This window comes from Bombus fervidus, chromosome 6 (genome assembly GCF_041682495.2).
Source record: "Bombus fervidus isolate BK054 chromosome 6, iyBomFerv1, whole genome shotgun sequence".
In the NCBI taxonomy this organism is placed as follows: domain Eukaryota; kingdom Metazoa; phylum Arthropoda; class Insecta; order Hymenoptera; family Apidae; genus Bombus; species Bombus fervidus.
The window spans coordinates 12,328,036-12,346,713 of NC_091522.1; the positions used below are offsets into that span (position 1 = coordinate 12,328,036).

An 18,678-nucleotide genomic window follows, 5' to 3' on the forward strand; every position below is an offset into this window, starting at 1 on the left:
ACAACGTCATATTATCTAAATTGAGGTAAATTATAATATATCATCATCTTCAATTTCTAAAAAAATATTAATGAAATTGAGAATTCTGTTACAATTACAATATACACGTATAAATTTTATATTATCAAAATTCTTTTTATTCATATAATACATACAAAATTATATACTAGATATTTTTAAATTGTATACTTTACTTTATTATATAAAAGTTAAAGTACAGAAAATTTTATAGTATTCAAATAAATACATTTTGCTGTTTATAAAGTGCGGCCAAAATTGATCTTAAATATTATACTACAAAATATTTATTCATTAAAAATTAATTTCATGTTTGGAAGTGTATACTTATTTAGGTATCACATGATGTTAAATTTTCATATTTTTGATGTAACAAGTACTTAGTAAGCTATAAACTAGCCATTTTTTTATGTTTTTAGTCAATTCTATAAAAATGTAGATATATTTATATTAGATTGTAATATAAATCTCATTTAATTTGAATACAAATTCAACTATTAACCACATAGAATAACATAACATTAAAATAGTTTGTTTAAGTATATGTAGAAATATTAATATTTTTTGTCATTTTATAAAATTTTTAATTGTATATAACTTCGAACTATAAAACATCATTGAATATTTTTGATAAAATTTTATCTATTGTTCCTATGCACTTTATATAACTTTGAAATTGTGAAAGTTTTTATTATTAACATAGTTAATATTATAAATTCTATAAAATCGAAAATGTATTAATGCAATCATACATAATGTAAATCAATATAAAAATCAGTTTGTTTTTCTTTCATATACTTATGTCAATAAATTTTTACATTCCTGGATTTAAATTTTAGCTTTATGAATTACCAACATATTCATAAAATAAATAATGTATAAAGTTATAATCAAGTTTTTTTATATTTAAATATTCAATTTGATTTTTGTTCATTTTTGTAAATTTACGATATACAATGGCGTACAAAAGTTCCCGGTGAAGTAGATCTTTTAGTATACAGTATATACCAAAATAGACATCTAAAAAATTTTTAAGCAATATTAGATACATGTGTATCGGAAATAAAGGAAAACAATACGTCAAATAAACACTATTATATTGTGTGTTACAGTCATCTAAAAATTGTAAAGCTAGCATGTTTAAAAATTTCCAGTCAGTATCCAATATACCCAATATCCAATATTAATTAAAAATTTTTAGATATCACTTTTGAAATGTATAGTGAAAATTATCTGACTGAAAACTTTTGCATGCCATTGTAGACATATCACTATATATTAAGATCATCACATGCATTATCTGTTAAAGAAGGCAAAAATATTTTAAGGACATGAGTGTTCTTAATTTTTTATATTTTTATCAAGTCCAACTAATAAGTAATTTTTTCTATTGTACAGTTTGAGAATAAATAAATAAATAAATATGACGCATAGTATACTTTATGTTTAAAATTAATTTATTAATAATCAAATATGTGTATGTTTGTGTACTTAAATTATTTTTAACGCATAATTATTAAAATAATTTAACTATTTACGAGACTTAATACATATTAGTATTAATTTTTTTCATTGGTGTAAAAAGTAAGTAAGTACATTCTGTGTTGTTTATAAAATTAAATATCTTTTTATTTGTGATTTGAACATACTCTTTATAGAAAAATTCATTCATGTCAAAATTATATTATATTAACAATGTGAATAGATCACTCATGTCCAAAAAATGTAAGTATAAGTAATATATACAATATTTTAATTATTGGATATAAATTATTTTATTATTCAATTACTAGTACTTTGAAATAGTACTAGTTTAAGTCAAATGTAGATATTGAATGAATGGTTGTATTTTATGTACGAATGGATCATTTTTGATGTTATATATACATTATTTATATCGTAGATTTTGTTAATTGTTGATTAAATGTCAACCAAGTAATTCAAAGTCTTCATCAGATGTATCACATTGTGGATCTATATGTTCAAAATCTACAACTATAACAAAGAATTACTAAGACGAACTACAATAAATGAAATTTCGAATTATTTATACCTTTAGTAAAATTTTCCTCTTTTTTTTTTTTTGTTAATGTTATATCAATTTCAAAATACTTACAAGTTGAAGTTGCTATAGCTTCTGAAGCTATATCTTCAACTGGTGACCATTGCGCTAATCTTTCTGCACATAATTCAAGTAAAGGTTGCTTTTCTGGTGTTATTAATTCTTCCTGAATAGATTTGCATAAAGATTTAAAGTCCTTTTCAGTTGCACAAAAAAAACACTGAAAATAAAAATATATTTTATTTTATAAATTGCTTAATTCTCTGACTAATTTTTAAATAACAAAAATTAATCATATACTAACAAGTGCTACAGAAGGATCTATTCCCGTGATAGGTATACGACTAGAAGATTTACAATGGTAGGTAGCATCCATTTCAATCTCTTCCTCTTCTAATTTTTTGCCAACACTACCCGATCTTTGTGTTGTATGAGGATCTAAATAAATTACTTCATTTTCTGTAAATGCAAAATTGTAATTTGTGTACATTTTCATTGTATCTTTTTTTAATTTGATACTTCTATTTTTATATGTATACATACCGACGCATCCTATGAAATATAGTGCAAGATTAGGTTTTCCTCCTATTACTCCTAGAGATTGTGGAATTTTGAATGAAGTCTGAAAAATTATAGGTATGAATATATTATCCTTAACTTCATTCATATTTCACTCCAATTTTAGCCATTCATGCAAGAATTGATTTCTTCATTACTTTAAGACCGTTAATGTAGATTGGATTAATCTCGCTTAATCCAAGGCGAAGAGGTATTAAAAGTAATAAAGGTTTCCATTGGCTAGGTGCTTTCAATGGTACAGCACCATCAGCTTCCACTGTTGTACCTCCTTCTACTCTACATTGCTTTACTATAAATGTTTAATTATATGATACAGTTTAATGTTTATAAATTTATTAAAATTTATTAAATAATAGACATATTAAAATGAAGAGTTTTGATTACTTACAAATTTCATTAACTATTAATGTATTATCCAAAGCAACGTGTATTGTAATTGAACTCCATTCATCAAACACAACTAATTTTCTAAAAATTGAAATTTGATAAAATATCAAATCTTATATTAGAAATATTTAAAATATAATAAATATGTACTTTAATACTTGTGCTATTGTGTTGGGTCCAAACCATTGTCCAACTTCTTTTCCTTCTGATGCTCCCATTGATGCAATTTGGTGAATAGAGAAAGCAGCAGTTCGTTTGTCTTCAAAACGTTCTAGAATTTTCAGGTACGTACTGTTTCTAGTTTCTGCAGTCCATTGCCAATCTCTACCTATTTTTAATTTTTTAATATTTAAAAATTAAATATTTACAATTTATATAACTATAATTATCAATATTTTATTTTAGAAACTGTTATTATGTTACAGAATGATTTATTTGATAGATTTTATTGATACAATTATGAACAACTAAGTATTTAAAATTGTTGTAAGAGCATTAAACGTTAAATAATAAAATTATTAGATTCAAATTAACAGTTACCTAAATGTAATATAATTAAAGCTTGACCAAGAACCATTTGACCACATCTTAACATACAACCCCAACCTTTGTCGGATGTAAATGTAGAATTGTAACCACCAATAGGCACAAAATTTTTTCGGTAAGTAAACCATAACTTGGATCTTATATCCCTACGAATTATGTCCAGTTCTGAAATTTAAGACCTTACATATCTAATTTATTACAGATCTCTTTACTGTAACTGTGTATTAGACCTCTTATGGCATTATATTTTTTCCCAAGAATCCATACTGGTTCATCTGTTTGTGGTATATCCTCTGGTTCGTCTGAAATATTTTGTGTGAAAAGGCTGTCCATTCTCACAGTATTTGCAAATACTATCTATGTGACTTAAAATTCTTCAATGTATCATAAAGATAAAATGTTTTATTACTCTATAATTATACAAAAGAGAAAGCACAGCTTTTTTCTACAAGAAAAAAGAAAGCAATTGGAATAAGGTTAAATATTTGTCAAAGAATGACATTTTACATGCAATGTATAGTACAACCACCTTCAACTTGGTAAACCAGCATTCGTCATTGCTCATTGAGCAAAGAATTCATTGTTTTTGCAAATAACAAATATAGTATGTACTAATATTGACTTTAATAGAATGTCAATAATATCATATCAGCAACACAGCTGATTAACAAAGATCTCGAGGTTAGTGCAATAACCGAGAACAATTTGAATTCTAATATCGTATAATATATAAATAATATATATAAAACGTTATTTTGATCCAAAATATTTCGTTCCAAAAATAATAAGATATGAAATATCCTCTTTACGTCCAAGCAAGCACATAGTAATTCCCTGTATCGGACATCTTTTTCATTCCACTTCGCAAAAATATATATATTTTGAATACTCCTTCTTTACGCTAGATGGCATACATTTTCATACGAAGTATATATATATACACTCGCATACTTACCTCGTCTGTGAATCCAAGTCAATGATCTAACTACCTACTTACCAAAGTTAGTAAAGTTAACAGAAATAAAAATGCTTCTTTTATTACACACCCATATAAATATATGTGTAATACCACATTGTATAAATTTATTTAAATTAAATAAATAGAGATTAGTATCAGTAAAGAATAAACAAAGATAAATTTTATCTTTCATTAACTAAAAATTTTTCCATCGATTTATATTCTTTAATACAGCATAATGAAAATGTTATCAATATCTGAGATCTTTTTTATAAAAATTTATTTAAACACGGTCTCATTGAAATTATTTTTACTTATCCATATTATTATAATAAACTTTCACTGTTTATTTAATATAAATTATAAAGCATCGATAATTTTATAAAGATATAATGAAAAGTATAAATATACGCACGTATCCTTGTATAACACGGTAGTTAGTAAGTAAAGTAATGTATTTGTACGAAATATTTTACATTTGTGAAATAATACAAGATATCGAATGTCAACGACGATAATACAATCAACCGGAAATATTTACGAATTATTACACGCATCGACATTGCATAATATTCGGACTATCACAAGTGCAATGGAATACTCTGATTGGTGCATGACAGATCAAATTTCCAGTCTCTTGTATGATCAACTTCTACCTGTACAGTTGACTACTTACCCACTTAACGTTTCTGTTTATTTCGATCAGTGCTATTTAACGTGCAACTTTTACAGGTTTTCCTATTGGCCTTTGAGTAATGTAATAAACATATTTCGTATTTTTTTGTGACAATAGTATTATATAGTAATCTAGTTTCTTTACTTTTCGGCTGTAAATTTGTGAATAAGTGGTAACTAAAGCTTTTGTGACATTGATGGATTTGATTGCAAGGATTAAAAATTGTAAGTAAATAATAAAGATAGAACATAAGATAATAAATTTTTAATTTTATTATTATAAGATAATTATAATACTAATATAAATATGTAACGATGTGAATATTAATTTCAAAATGTTGAAGTAATTATTGTTACGTACAATTTTTAAAATACATATTACCAGAAGAGGAAATCTCTGATATTACACATAACTTTCTGTAAATTAGAATCTGAAATTCGATAACACGAATCAATTGTATTTATTTAAGATTTTCTAGTTGTAAAAGTAGGTCAAATTAAATTGACCTTTAAGAAGAGTTCTTTATAGTTTAAACATGTATAGTTACTTACAAATCTAATGCAGCATATTTAAAAGGTTATCATAAATTTTTTTTATTTCAATAACTAAGGAGTAGTGAAGAAATATTAAATAAAATTATTTATTTATATATTACTCTAAATTAAAATTAATATATTATGAAGTCCAATAAATTACACAAACCACAAATAAGTCTTTAAGTATGACTAACGAATTAAATTTTGTGCATAAATTTTATTCCGTTAAGATCGATATATCCGGTTTTAGATCAAATGCCTTTGATCAAATACCACGATGGTTTTTTTTTTTTAATAATAAAGTCTATCGTAGTGTTGTTACCTTTCGTAAACTGGATTTCCTTGAGACTTTCTACAGGTATTGTAACATATCTTACACGTATATAAATCTTTGTATGAATAATTATTTCCCAAATAAATATAACAAATTTTGTTTTGAAAAATCATGAATCGTATCTAGTTCTCTTACGCAATAATAAAAATTACAGTCGTACATTACTATATTAAAATTATTAATAAATATTATGCTTCTGATACATTATTGCACAATATGCTTCAAAAATTTTCATTGCCTTATATATTGTTATCTTATTTATTTAGAGAAATACATACGTTATTTTTTTTGAAACAGTGCTTTAAAAAGATCATGTTATTCGTACCATTCATAATTTATCAGTAACAACGATATGAAAATTTGCATCTGTAAATGAATAATCTAACAATGATCAGTTATTAGGTATACCACGGTACATAATCATTTGTATAGTACTTTTGTATGGCAACTCGACTTGGAAATACGTGCAGCATGACTCATTATAGTTCATAATTCATGAAGTTCTTTGTTCTTCTATTTTTCGCGATGTTGAGGATATTACGAGATAAATTGCTCGGAGGACACAATTATATTATATAATTGCAGTAATCATCGTGTAATGAACTCTAGTATTCAAATAGGATTCTAATGTAATGCAATGGGTATAATTGATTTCTTTTCGTCACTTTTATATTTACATTTGTATATATATTTTTCGTTATAAATCCTTAAAACTTTCTTCAAAATTTGTTCTTGTCTGTTTTTTGCTGTATAGCGAAATTACCTAAATTTAATGCAAAATAAAATTAAATAACTGTAAAGATGTGCATTGCGAAATAACAAATTAAACTTTAAGTAGTTTATAATAAAATACGTAACAAACTTGAAACAAAAATTCCATTCCTTTCATTCGTCTATATTTCAATTGTACAATAAGTAGCTTAACAAATCAACTAATCTGAAGAGCAATCAGATCTGATATATAGCAAAAACTATGGCGAACGTAATACGAGATTAATGTAAACATGTAAATGTATGCAAAAGCAGGCGTTCTCAATAGGTTTGACTACTTACAATTAGTTCCAATTGCACAAGAGGAATATCCTGTAAATCGAATCTATGATCCAGTATGCGCGATCCAATATGCAACTACTATGTGATCCACAACCGCAGCATTTCTAAACTTACAGCTCTTTACTTTCACTTGATCCAGAAGTTAACAAGTGTGAATTCTTGTCACTTTCAGTTTAATAGATATAATACCGATGGAAGATATATAATAAGATGTATAGTAAGACGTAGGTAGTGAGTTTAATACTCGAGTTATACATATGCCTTATTCCAAAATTAGTAGATTCAATCGAATTCATTCGAACTAAGGTTGAAAGAAATACATGAAAAAAAAAAGAAGTTTATCGGACAAGCGATTACGAAGCTGTCCGACAAATCGCAAAAAATCCTCGAAAGCAACGGTACGTGTTATTTAATGAACATTGATTCCACAAAAATACATCGCTCTTAAATTTTTCTTAAATTTTGTTACGCACTTTCTGAATAACGCAACAAAAATTCATTAGACAAACGAATCGAATAGAAGCTATCTATATTCGGTGTTACGGACGATTAAACTTTCGAATAATAGATAAATCATTCTTTTACGTGCACGTTCAATTGTTCTTTCTTTATCGAATTTTATCTGAACGCATATGCAGCGGTTCCATAAAACTTTGAAGCAGAACGTACAAAATGAAAGTGACGCGACATGCGATCAATAATCTCCAAACGTTCAGTTGAAAGAGTAGTCCTATCGTTCGGATCATGATAATCATTTCAGACACGATCGCGAGCACACCTCATTGACACCGCTAGGATTAAAAGTCTTTACCGTTTATGGATAACTCGCGTATTTTAGTGCGAGACAAAGACATCTGTTGTGCGTGAATAACGAGTAAAAATTAGTAAATTGATTGAACTTAGATCAAGATACTAAAATCACAGTGACACTAAAGTATGTTATAGTCGATTCTAAAAATATATTAATCGTAATAAAAACAAAACAAGTTCTATTGATCACCTTTAAGTTTCTTAAAAAATCGCGATATGTGTGGAACACAGTTACTATAAATATCATCTGGAACAATTCTCAAGCTATTCTTTGTTATCGGCAGATCTCGATGGATCTGTTTTTGTTAAATAACAGAACAGGAAGTGGCTTCAGTTGAATTGTGAGTATGCAGGTTGGTAATAAAAAAAAACCATATATTTTTATCGTGAATATGATCGAAACATTAAACTAACACCATTAAACGTGAGCAAGAGGTGCACGTGTGTCACAACTGTTGCTTTGCGTAACAGGTTGTCGCGATACATACGGCGAAATGCCTCGAGAATATGTCAATAGAATGCCTATGGATACTGGTGTACTTGAAAGATTAATTTTATATTCGGATAAGGTATCGTAATACACAACAATTAGTTGAATTGTACAAGAGAGTTGGAAAATATCTTTAATCGCGGTATATTAAAGTGCACTGCACTGGAAGGTTGCAACGTAGCCTGTGTTACCTTCTGTAGAATGGAAAGAAAAAATAACTTTGAAATCACTATTTCATTAAAGATTTGAATATCGTCGCTTTGTTACATTTCTGTCGAAACAGCATAAGTTGGCTTGTATTGTTCTGTGTGTATATATTTATAATGTATATAACTGTCTGCTAAGATACGGAACTTTCTACTTTCGAAATATTACTAGGTCACTGCTATTAGCGAAATTCTTCCTCGATATTGGTACTTATGTATATTTGTTTATATAATTGCATGTATTATTCTAGTTGTAGCACATCGTAAAACTTACTTTTTTAAAACTGATGATCATGTTCATAATATGCTAGAAATTATTTTAAGTTAAATCTCCTTTTAAAAGATTGTTTTATGATGTTATATTTATTATTTTTCGTACATCATTCATTCCAAATTAATATAATTCACAAGAAGCTAGGTAGATAGTTAGTTGAAAAATTTACATAACTTGTGCCATTCTTAAATTAAAAATAATTTTCAAGCAAACTTATAATCTATAACTTATAATGTTCTAAAGTATTTTTTAATCTTATGTTTAATCCTATTATTTTGCAGATATTTCTCGAGTATACCAATAGTTTATTATGTTGCGTGTTTCAGTATCAGAAATAATTAATTTAAATTTTCAATAATATCTACATAGTTTGAAAGAAGTAACAGTAAGAAGTTATAATGAACACTTAAAAAATGTCATTAAAGTATTAATTATCTTTGTTGGAAAAATTATCTCATTGTAAATATGTAAAGAGAGATACGTTGTATAATTGTTTTATAGTTCTGTAAAACAAGCTTCTCTGACAATAAATTGCATTTGAAATCGGTAACCTTTCAGGAAACGATGGAGAGAAAGAAATCCTCGGTTGAGTCTGTCAAGGATACAGAATACGGAACGTGAGTATTGCAGCTTTCCATCTGATTGCTCCATTCCATCATAATTGATGACTTTTTACGCATATTTTTACACTGAACATTACGTTTATTCATTTCTCATGGGATTACTAACAATTTTGCAAAATCATCTCCTTAGTTTTCGCTTACTATGTGTGTAATATAAGACTTAAGTGCATTCACACATATATAGGGGCATTTTTTTCGAATAGCGTAATCGATCTGAACTATGTCATTGTTTAAAGATCGTTAACTGTTTAAGGAATTATAGAAATTGTACTTTCGAAATGCAAAATGTTAGAATTTATAACACTGGCAATTTTTTAGCGTTAAATACGAAGATGAACTCATACCATCCTGGAAGTTTTGGAAAAAAAGACGATACGTAGTCGGAGTATTAGCATTCTTTGGATTTTTTACGTCCTACATCCTTCGTGTAAATTTAAGCGTGGCCATTGTCGCAATGACTGCGAAGGTTCAAAAAATCGATAAAAATGGAACCGAATATTTTGTAAGTGATATATTAATTATGATATACTAGAATTAAATTCTAAGTCATTAATTCTAATTCTGTTCATTTTTAGAATATTTAATTTCGTTTTTAATTTGCATACTTAAATGTAGGTGTACATATGCGAATATTATGTAAATAAAAAAAATATCAGTAAAGATTTGTCGATAAATAGCACGACATTCAAATGAAACAATAGTTGCGATAAGTTATATTAATAGATTTACAATATGACTTTAGTGATGATATATTAATGCGTAAGATTAGTACGGAGAATATTTTTTATCAGTTGTGAAATAATTATCTGATATGATCATACACGCATTATCTTTATCATAATAGGTATATCAAAGAGGATTTGTAAATATAGAATTCTGTTTTATTGCTCCTTTTTATATAATGCGTACTCAGAAACTCGTGCATTTAAGATCTTCGTTCAACGCTACGTTAATATAGAAATTTATTTTGATTTGTATAGGTTTATTATTAAACTCGTATTTTTTCCTTTAATTAAAAATAAACTGAAACCAAGCGAAAAGTTCAACATGTTAATAACTATTAGTATCTATAAAAAATAAATAAAATAAAACAGTGACTATTTACTGTTTGATATTTAGAAGCTTAAAAAAATATACTATTACACCAGACAAGCGAATCATACATTAACTTTGATCACTTTTAAATGTATTCAGAGTATTATTTACAGGAACAAGAATTCGACTGGGATTCGAAAACACAAGGACTAGTTTTAAGTTCCTTTTTCTACGGATACATAAGTACTCAATTACTGGGAGGATGGCTTGGTGCACGTATTGGCGGAAAAAGAGTTTTCGGTCTTGGAATCGCCACTACAGCTTTTCTTACAATTATCACACCACCCTTAGCCAGAATGAGCGTTTACATTTTGGTTGCTTTGCGAATAGTGGAAGGAATTTGCGAGGTAAGCGATATTAAAATTATGATATTAAGTATAAATAAATTCCTTTTATCTGGATAAATTTTGTTTATTGCTTTTTAATAATATGTACGCATAATAATATATGTATACGTTCAATTGTGTATTAATTAACATTTTTTAAAATTGTTATTTAAATCTTAACTTTAGCTTAACATATATTGATCCTGAAAAATAATGATCTGTTCTTAAGAATGACTTCATTTATTAATCATTCACTCCTGTTCTTAGAATAATATCTTTTATTTTGCACTAGCAGCCTTTTACCCCATTCATTGGAGAGAAAAAGAAATAAGATAATACTGGAATGTTGGAAATATATATTGACTTATAAAAATGTCACATAACCCGTTTAACATCTTCCAAAACATATTTCTTATCCTATTTTAAGTTCCTAATAATCTCATATTTTATATTAAAGATAAAAAGTGAGACATAATAAGTATATTTTGCAGATAAAATGTCAAGTAGAAAACACACCCAACATGCAGGGTTAGTCGAGACAAGTAACGGATAAATACAGAAATCCGGTTTCTCGTGACTCACCCTGTATACAAAGCAAATATTTTTACACATACGTTATACGTATTCAGATTTACTATCATAGATGTGTACAAAATACATTATCATACATTCATTTATGCACATTATTTATTACTCGTATCTTTTGTTCTGTTTTAACAAAGAGTAAAAATACGACAAAATAACAATAAACTTTCGGAATAACTATTTTTCAATGAAGTAAATCTTTTTTTATCTTGCAGGTTTTGATTGCTCGAATAATTTCTAATCTTTTGAATTTAGGGTGTAACATATCCTTGTATACATGCAATATGGGCACAGTGGGCACCTCCATTGGAAAGATCAAAATTAGCGACTCTTGCATTCTCCGGAAGTTTCTTTGGAACTGTATTTGCTATGCCGGTTGCCGGTTTAATGGCTGAATACCTTGGCTGGGCTTCTGTTTTTTACGTTTTTGGAGCAGCTGGTCTTGTTTGGTTTTTTTACTGGTGGATAATCGTGAAGGATAAACCGGAGGACGATACATCTATTTCTGAAGCTGAACTTGAATATATTAAAAGTAGCCTTGGAAATATGAATAAAGAAGAGGTAAGATTGTGTTAAGAAATAACAGGATATAACAGAACAGTTTTTATGCTTTTTTACGCTTCCTCAAAAGATTAAAAAATCTGAATAATTAGATAATTCACTTTCAGAAATTAAGTTAGTAAATTATCATTTTGTACCACTCTATTTTCAATAATTTTCGTATCGTCAATAATCTTTTATCGAGAACTTTTTTTTAATTAATTTGCTTCGCTAAATTATTATGTAACATTATTATTAATATATACATAATATTATATTTCTACATTTTATTTATAGAATTCTTTTAATTATTTCATTTTATATAGAAAATTACACATCCATGGAAAGCTATGCTCACATCTCCACCAGTTTGGGCAATTGTTGCAGCTCATTTTAGCGAAAATTGGGGTTTTTACACCATGCTTACTCAGTTACCGACATTTATGAATGGTTCGATCAATTGAACGTTTATTTAATGAATATAAATTATATACTCTGTCCTAAATATAATTTACTTTTAGATGTACTGGATTTCAAATTGGATAAAACTGGATATTTATCTGCACTACCGTATCTAGCTATGACTCTTGTTGTTCAATTTTCTGGACACTTAGCAGATTATCTGAGAACAGAGAAAATCCTGTCGACTACGCAGGTCTGTTATTAAATATTTATAAATAATTTTTATTTCAAACACATTTATTTTTTATCTTGTTTCCAGTCCCCCCTTTCCCCTAAAAACATTTCAAAATAAGATATTTAATTAACACACTATTTATATTTTATTAATTTTAATATATTGTTTTCGAGTACTTTTTCAAGTGTCACGTAATACAAGTATGAAATATAAAAAAAATCTTACAATCAAAGTATTTATTTTATTCCAGGTGCGTAAGTTATTTAATTGCGGAGCTTTTGTATTTCAAACGATATTCATGACTTGTACAGGTTTTATCTTAACGCCAACGGGGGTGGTTATTTGTATCACAATAGCAGTTGGCCTTGGTGGCTTTGCTTGGTCCGGTTTTGGGTAATTTTTTTTTTTCGAATTCCGAATATAAAATACGATATAGTATATACATATAATACGATACATATATGTGCCAGGAAAACTGAATATAAGTTGTGATTTTATTTTAGAAATTCATTAATTACATATTTCATTTTATAAATACATTAACTCTATATTTAACTCTATAAAATGTATTATTACATTATATAAATATTTTTTATAGAGTAAATCATTTGGATATTGCTCCTAAGCATGCCAGTGTGCTTATGGGAATAGGAAATACTGTTGCTACCTTACCTGGAGTTGTCAGTCCTATTATTACTGGATATATTGTCCAAAATAAAGTAGGTTTAAATTATAATATATTTATTTTTACCTAAACATTAAAAGAATATTTGATTATATTGGCATTTACAAATTCTATAACTTTGTGTTAAATCATACTTACGATTAGTTATAACACTATAAAATCAATTAATAATTATTAATTAGTAATTAACGGATGTTCAAAAAACTAATGAGATTGGAACATATTTCATAGAGTGCCGCAGAATGGAGGATAGTTTTCATTATTGCTGGTGCAGTTTATTTGATAGGAGCTGTGATATATGGTTTATACGCATCTGGTGAAAAACAAAGTTGGGCAGAAAGAAGTGATGAAGAATCAAAGAGGTCTTATGATAATCCAGCAATGGAAATAGATAATTTGTAGTATGAAACAAATTAAATTTACTGACAGTTACATCAGTATTTATAATATATGTATATAATATACATGAATGTTTGACTCGAAGCTAAAGTAGTTGTGATTATTTTTATTGAGTATACATTAATATAATACACGTGAATAACTTTTTTCTACTTTTTGATTTAAACAGTTCTTTATGGATGAGCAAAATTTTATAAAATTCTTTTTATATATATGTATGAATAGTTTAGAATAACAGTATTTATATCATGACACATAAAACAATATTCTTTAATATTTGATAATTACCAACAAAAATATAAATGTATATTTAAATGAAATGTGGTTCTATGTTTGTAGTATTTAAATAAAATGATTGTTATCAAACCATTTAAATGATTAAAAAAATTTATTTATGTACAAGTTATTGTATGTACATTTTAAAAAGAAAAAATTTATATAAAGAATTTCTAATTAAATATTTTATTTTACGAAAATAAATAACTATTAACAATGGATAATAATCTTCGTAAAAAATGATGTAAAATAGTGATTACATTATAATCTAGATAATATATAACTAATAATTTATAACAGTTAGTTGCATAGAAATAAAAAACAAACAAAAAATGTTGATATGTAAATTATGCAAATCTTTCTTACCCTGTTTGTAGCAGATTTTTAACAAAAAAATTTACCTAATACGTTACTTATGCATTTCATTAAAAAAATCATTATGATCGATACAAATTCTTAAAAAAAAGAAACAATTATGGAAAACAAAAACTTATAACTTATACTAGCTTATATGCCGTTATATATCGTTAACTGTATATGTAAGAAATTATGACATGTAACAATTTGCACGGTCAGTCAATGATTGGTAGACCAATGATCTTACGGAAGTGATAGAAAATAAACAAACCTGCCATACAACTGAGGAATAAGGAACAAGATATTTTCATGTGACGTTGATTTTATTCATCCACTACACAATTAAAACTGGATGAATTAATAAATAAATTCCTTTAAAATTTGTAGTATAAAAATTTTTATCGTTAAGAGGTAATTGAAAAAATATATTTTTTTAAATTATCATAAAATGTATATCTTAGCTTGGATGTAAGTATAACCTATTTTATAGTAGTCGAGTTTTAACCATCTTTTTTACAAAAATGTTTACAAATATGTTTATAAGACGCTGTGCTCATTAAAACTAATAGGTATGATATTAAAGCCATTTAAATAGACCATTATAGCATTGCATATAGGTTATGTACAAGCATATTAATTCTTAACGAAAATTATACTACTACGAAATTATTTTAATGTTATATTTATATAAAATATTAAGCAAAAATATAAACCCTTTTATAAATAATTTGAATTGATCAATAACAATCTATAACATGGTAATATAGATAAATATTAACTTCAATAAACATATTTTGTTATAAATATATATAGAATACATAAAAAGAAAATATGTGAAGAATATATACAAAAAAATGAATATATATATCTTAATAGTTTGATAATATTTAATAAATATTTAATAAAACAATATAATTTTTTGGTAACTAATTTGTTAAGAGCTTATATTTATATGTGCTTACATATATTCACAGATGTCATTAACTTTTCAACAAATCATATTGGATGCTAAAAAATTAGTGATTAGAATATCAGATCACGAAAATACAGCAGATAATTTAATAAGTGAAATAGAATCAGTTTGTGGTCAAATTGCTAATATGAAGCAGGTAAACAATTTATTTATATAATATAACAATTTAATCAAAAAATTCACAGATATACATAAGTAAAGTAAAGGATATTAAAGTATAATAAAGTGAAAACTTATTCTTTTAGATTTTAAACACAATTCTTTATTATAAAACTGTATAAAGTTCATCTTTTATACTTTTTTTTAATGCATTTATAGTATCAAGAAGAAGTAGAGATTCTTAACACTGAGGCAAAACAGAGGCCACATATACAGTTAATCTCAGGAATACAAAGAGAGATCAAGCACTTGCAAGAATTACAAGCTGAAAATAAGGAATTGAAAAAGGCATTAGAAGACCATCACCATGCTCTTGAATTAATTATGTCTAAATACAGGCAACAGACAGCATCTTTATTGCGTCTCTGCAAAACAGATCTTTCTACATTACATAATGCAAAATATGCTAATGTAAGTATAAACATTATACATATATTTTTAATTATACATATAATTATGTATTACATTATTGTACCAAAATGAATGCTTTTTATTATATACAATATGTTAAAATTTTAATGTTTAATAATTAAAATTAATTATTACTGATCAAAAGTCATCATATTAAATGTATGAAATTCAAGTTCATTAATTCTATTAAAATTTTTTTTATGTAGTTTATTAATACTTATGAATGATTCTTCTATGAAATTACAGATAATTACTAATCAAGCAGAAAAGATTAATGAAATGGCAGCAGTAATGAAAACTGCAGTTGCTGTGGACGAAGAAAATGAAATGAGAGAAAAAGAGGTATATAGTACTTTAAAAGAAGAAAATACTACCTTGCGAGAAATAGTTAATATTGCAAATAAGTATTGCACCTTAAATAAGGAAACTGAAGTAGATAGTAAGACTGTACAAACTGATCCAGTAGTATGCTAAAAATTACAATTTATATTTCTCTTATATGAATTTCGTATTTTATTTATTTCATATTTTATAATATAATTAATATTAGAAAAAAGATGTATTACTTATATATAATAAAATGCGCATATAAAAAAAGGTACAATTTGAATACATTAAATTGTTTCAATGAATTTTACAAAAATATAGTTTTGAATATTGTTTCATTTAATATAAAATTGTCAAATTATTTTTTATATCATGATTTGTTAAACTCCTTATTTAAATTGCCTTTCCTCATTAATAAAACAGTTGCACTTTTACATCAAAAAATATATTTGTATTTTATGATTTAGAGTATTACAATTATGATCGTGTGACCACAGTCGTATAAGACCGTTTATATTTTATATGACTATAATTGCAACATTCGAATACTTCCTCATTTGCGCACGCGCGCAGGAAGTTTAGTAATAACAGGTACACTTTCCTAGGGGAAAGATATCTTTCCTCTGCTAGATTTCTGGAACATTTCGGGAATTTGCGTTTTATTAACTACTAGAGTATACATAATGTAAAAACTTAATAAACTTGAATTAAAAATATCGTACATTGGTGCACGGTATTTAATATTCTTATTTAACACACTTGACTATCTATCATACTATCATATGTGGTTATATGCGTATATGTAGCGTATATATATAATAACTATATAACCATAGTTTCATCTATATTCTGTTCGTGTTCTGTTCTCTCATAGTACTGTCGTTAATGTGCATTGTGAGTTTGTGAGATGCTAGCCAGCTACGTTTAAAGAAAGCATAGGTTGGTGTGGGTGTGCAACTGCTGGAAGGCAGCCGCACAAGTGAAAGGGTGATGGCAAGGAGGAGTGGTGATTTTCAGTGATCTTTAACAAATGGCTCTGTCCGAAGTGCACAATTTGGCTGCAATTATCAGCAACAATGGTTTTACTGTTAGCAAGGTAAGCAACTACGACTCCGACTTCATTTCTGAAAAAGTGACGTTCATTTTCCTTTACTGCAAAGTATAAAGTAATAATTCCAACATAACGTCCAAAAAGGCGTAATTTTGTTGTTTAAAAAATCTCATTTAGATCGATGAGAGAAGGAAACGTTTAATATGCGATATGAAGATTATGATTTTGATTATAATCATTTAATAATTTAATTGTGATAAAGACGATTCGATTTTAGTTCGTTGTCGATGTATACGATACGTAATTATGCTTATAATAGATTTTAATTTAAAATTGTTGCTTCTGAGATGAAGTCATAAATGAAAGGGTAAATTTATTCTGATGAATTTAAAGTTAGTGTCGTAATAATGGTTTTCATGTATAGAATCATGTTAATGTATTTTAATAACTGTCTTTTAACACACTAGTCTATATTATAATACTTAATAATTATGAGATTGTAGAAACAGAAATAAAGATTCATGTAACTACTAATAGTCTCATATTATTAAAATATAATAAAGGGTTTAAACTGTCTTGAGTCACATGCAACTACTTTTTTTTTATAGAATAATGTGGTTGACCGCAATATCAACATGTTGGAACCACGAAACAGTTATCCAGCTGACAGATGTAATACAGAATATAATTATTGGAACTACGACTTAATGGAATGTAATACACAAAAAAATGTAAGGAACTTAAAAATAGTAACTGATCTTATATGTAAAAATTACTTTTTTATATTTGATAGAGTTATATAAAAAGGTTGTTTTAAATTAAAAGAAATAAACATGTAACTTACATCACGTTTGAAATATTGTAAAATATTCTGTATATGTATATATTTTAGTGAGCTGTATATTACTTCGTTTTAAATATTTATATTATATTACTCTATAATGCATTATATGTCTTTCTCATAAAGTGATATATTTATATGTTCAAATACAAGTATTTGAAAATAATATATTACTTTTGTATAATATTAAGGACTTGTTCAGTTTTTAAATTAAATATTTTTACTTATCACATGTGACATATTTTACTTAGAATAACCTATATGTATACAGAAAGGAAATTTCATTTTATTCTATTTAAATTAAATATAAAAGTTGAACTTACATATTTATTCTTACCTATATATTATATATGTCTATGACAAAATATTTTATATAATTTATATATTTTAGTATTATCTGTGATTAAATATAGATGTTAAATACATTACTTGAAGATTCTTTGAAAACAATGAAAATGATCATA

General features: G+C 26.4%; 4 protein-coding genes across 12 annotated transcripts in view; 3 read left to right on the plus strand and 1 right to left on the minus strand.

Annotated features, from left to right (window-relative positions):
• Positions 1-173: 173 nt before the first annotated feature.
• Atg4a (Autophagy-related 4a) lies at positions 174-4,718 on the minus strand. Of its 5 annotated transcripts, none has more exons than XM_072005827.1 (10): positions 4,122-4,712; positions 3,823-4,037; positions 3,587-3,757; positions 3,197-3,374; positions 3,048-3,127; positions 2,797-2,948; positions 2,624-2,702; positions 2,385-2,539; positions 2,135-2,300; positions 174-1,038 (listed from the first exon to the last, which is right to left on the minus strand). In XM_072005827.1, exons 2-10 carry the CDS (start codon positions 3,923-3,925, stop codon positions 860-862), a joined length of 1,263 nt encoding a protein of 420 aa, XP_071861928.1. In that variant the 5' UTR covers positions 3,926-4,037; positions 4,122-4,712; the 3' UTR covers positions 174-859. The 5 variants fall into 5 exon arrangements, with proteins under 5 accessions (XP_071861928.1, XP_071861926.1, XP_071861931.1 ...); XM_072005825.1 differs by having other exon boundaries at positions 3,823-4,030; positions 4,116-4,712; XM_072005830.1 differs by having other exon boundaries at positions 3,587-3,738; positions 3,823-4,712.
• A 458-nt stretch (positions 4,719-5,176) lies between these two features.
• On the plus strand, positions 5,177-14,185 carry Mfs9 (major facilitator superfamily transporter 9). Of its 4 annotated transcripts, none has more exons than XM_072005805.1 (10): positions 5,177-5,450; positions 9,488-9,546; positions 9,871-10,054; positions 10,761-10,994; positions 11,814-12,119; positions 12,425-12,548; positions 12,620-12,753; positions 12,986-13,128; positions 13,334-13,454; positions 13,652-14,185. In XM_072005805.1, the coding sequence occupies exons 2-10, from the start codon at positions 9,494-9,496 to the stop codon at positions 13,820-13,822; spliced, it is 1,470 nt and encodes a 489-aa protein (XP_071861906.1). In that variant the 5' UTR covers positions 5,177-5,450; positions 9,488-9,493; the 3' UTR covers positions 13,823-14,185. The 4 variants fall into 4 exon arrangements, with proteins under 4 accessions (XP_071861906.1, XP_071861905.1, XP_071861904.1 ...); XM_072005804.1 differs by lacking the exon at positions 5,177-5,450 and adding an exon at positions 7,863-8,312; XM_072005803.1 differs by lacking the exon at positions 5,177-5,450 and adding an exon at positions 8,365-8,528.
• Positions 14,186-14,669: 484 nt separating this feature from the next.
• On the plus strand, positions 14,670-16,593 carry LOC139988195 (FGFR1 oncogene partner 2 homolog). Its single transcript, XM_072005307.1, has 4 exons — positions 14,670-14,863; positions 15,427-15,561; positions 15,744-15,995; positions 16,242-16,593. Exons 2-4 carry the CDS (start codon positions 15,427-15,429, stop codon positions 16,467-16,469), a joined length of 615 nt encoding a protein of 204 aa, XP_071861408.1. The 5' UTR covers positions 14,670-14,863; the 3' UTR covers positions 16,470-16,593.
• A 191-nt stretch (positions 16,594-16,784) lies between these two features.
• Positions 16,785-18,678, plus strand: part of LOC139988192 (uncharacterized) — a 37,000-nt gene continuing 35,106 nt past the window's right edge. Inside the window, exons 1-2 of one of the 2 annotated variants that reach the window (XM_072005302.1) lie at positions 16,785-17,418; positions 17,982-18,104. In XM_072005302.1, coding sequence (XP_071861403.1) covers positions 17,353-17,418; positions 17,982-18,104 — 189 coding nt within the window. In that variant the 5' untranslated portion in view covers positions 16,785-17,352. The remainder of the gene's footprint in view (positions 17,419-17,981; positions 18,105-18,678) is intronic. The other variant, XM_072005303.1, reaches the window with a different exon arrangement.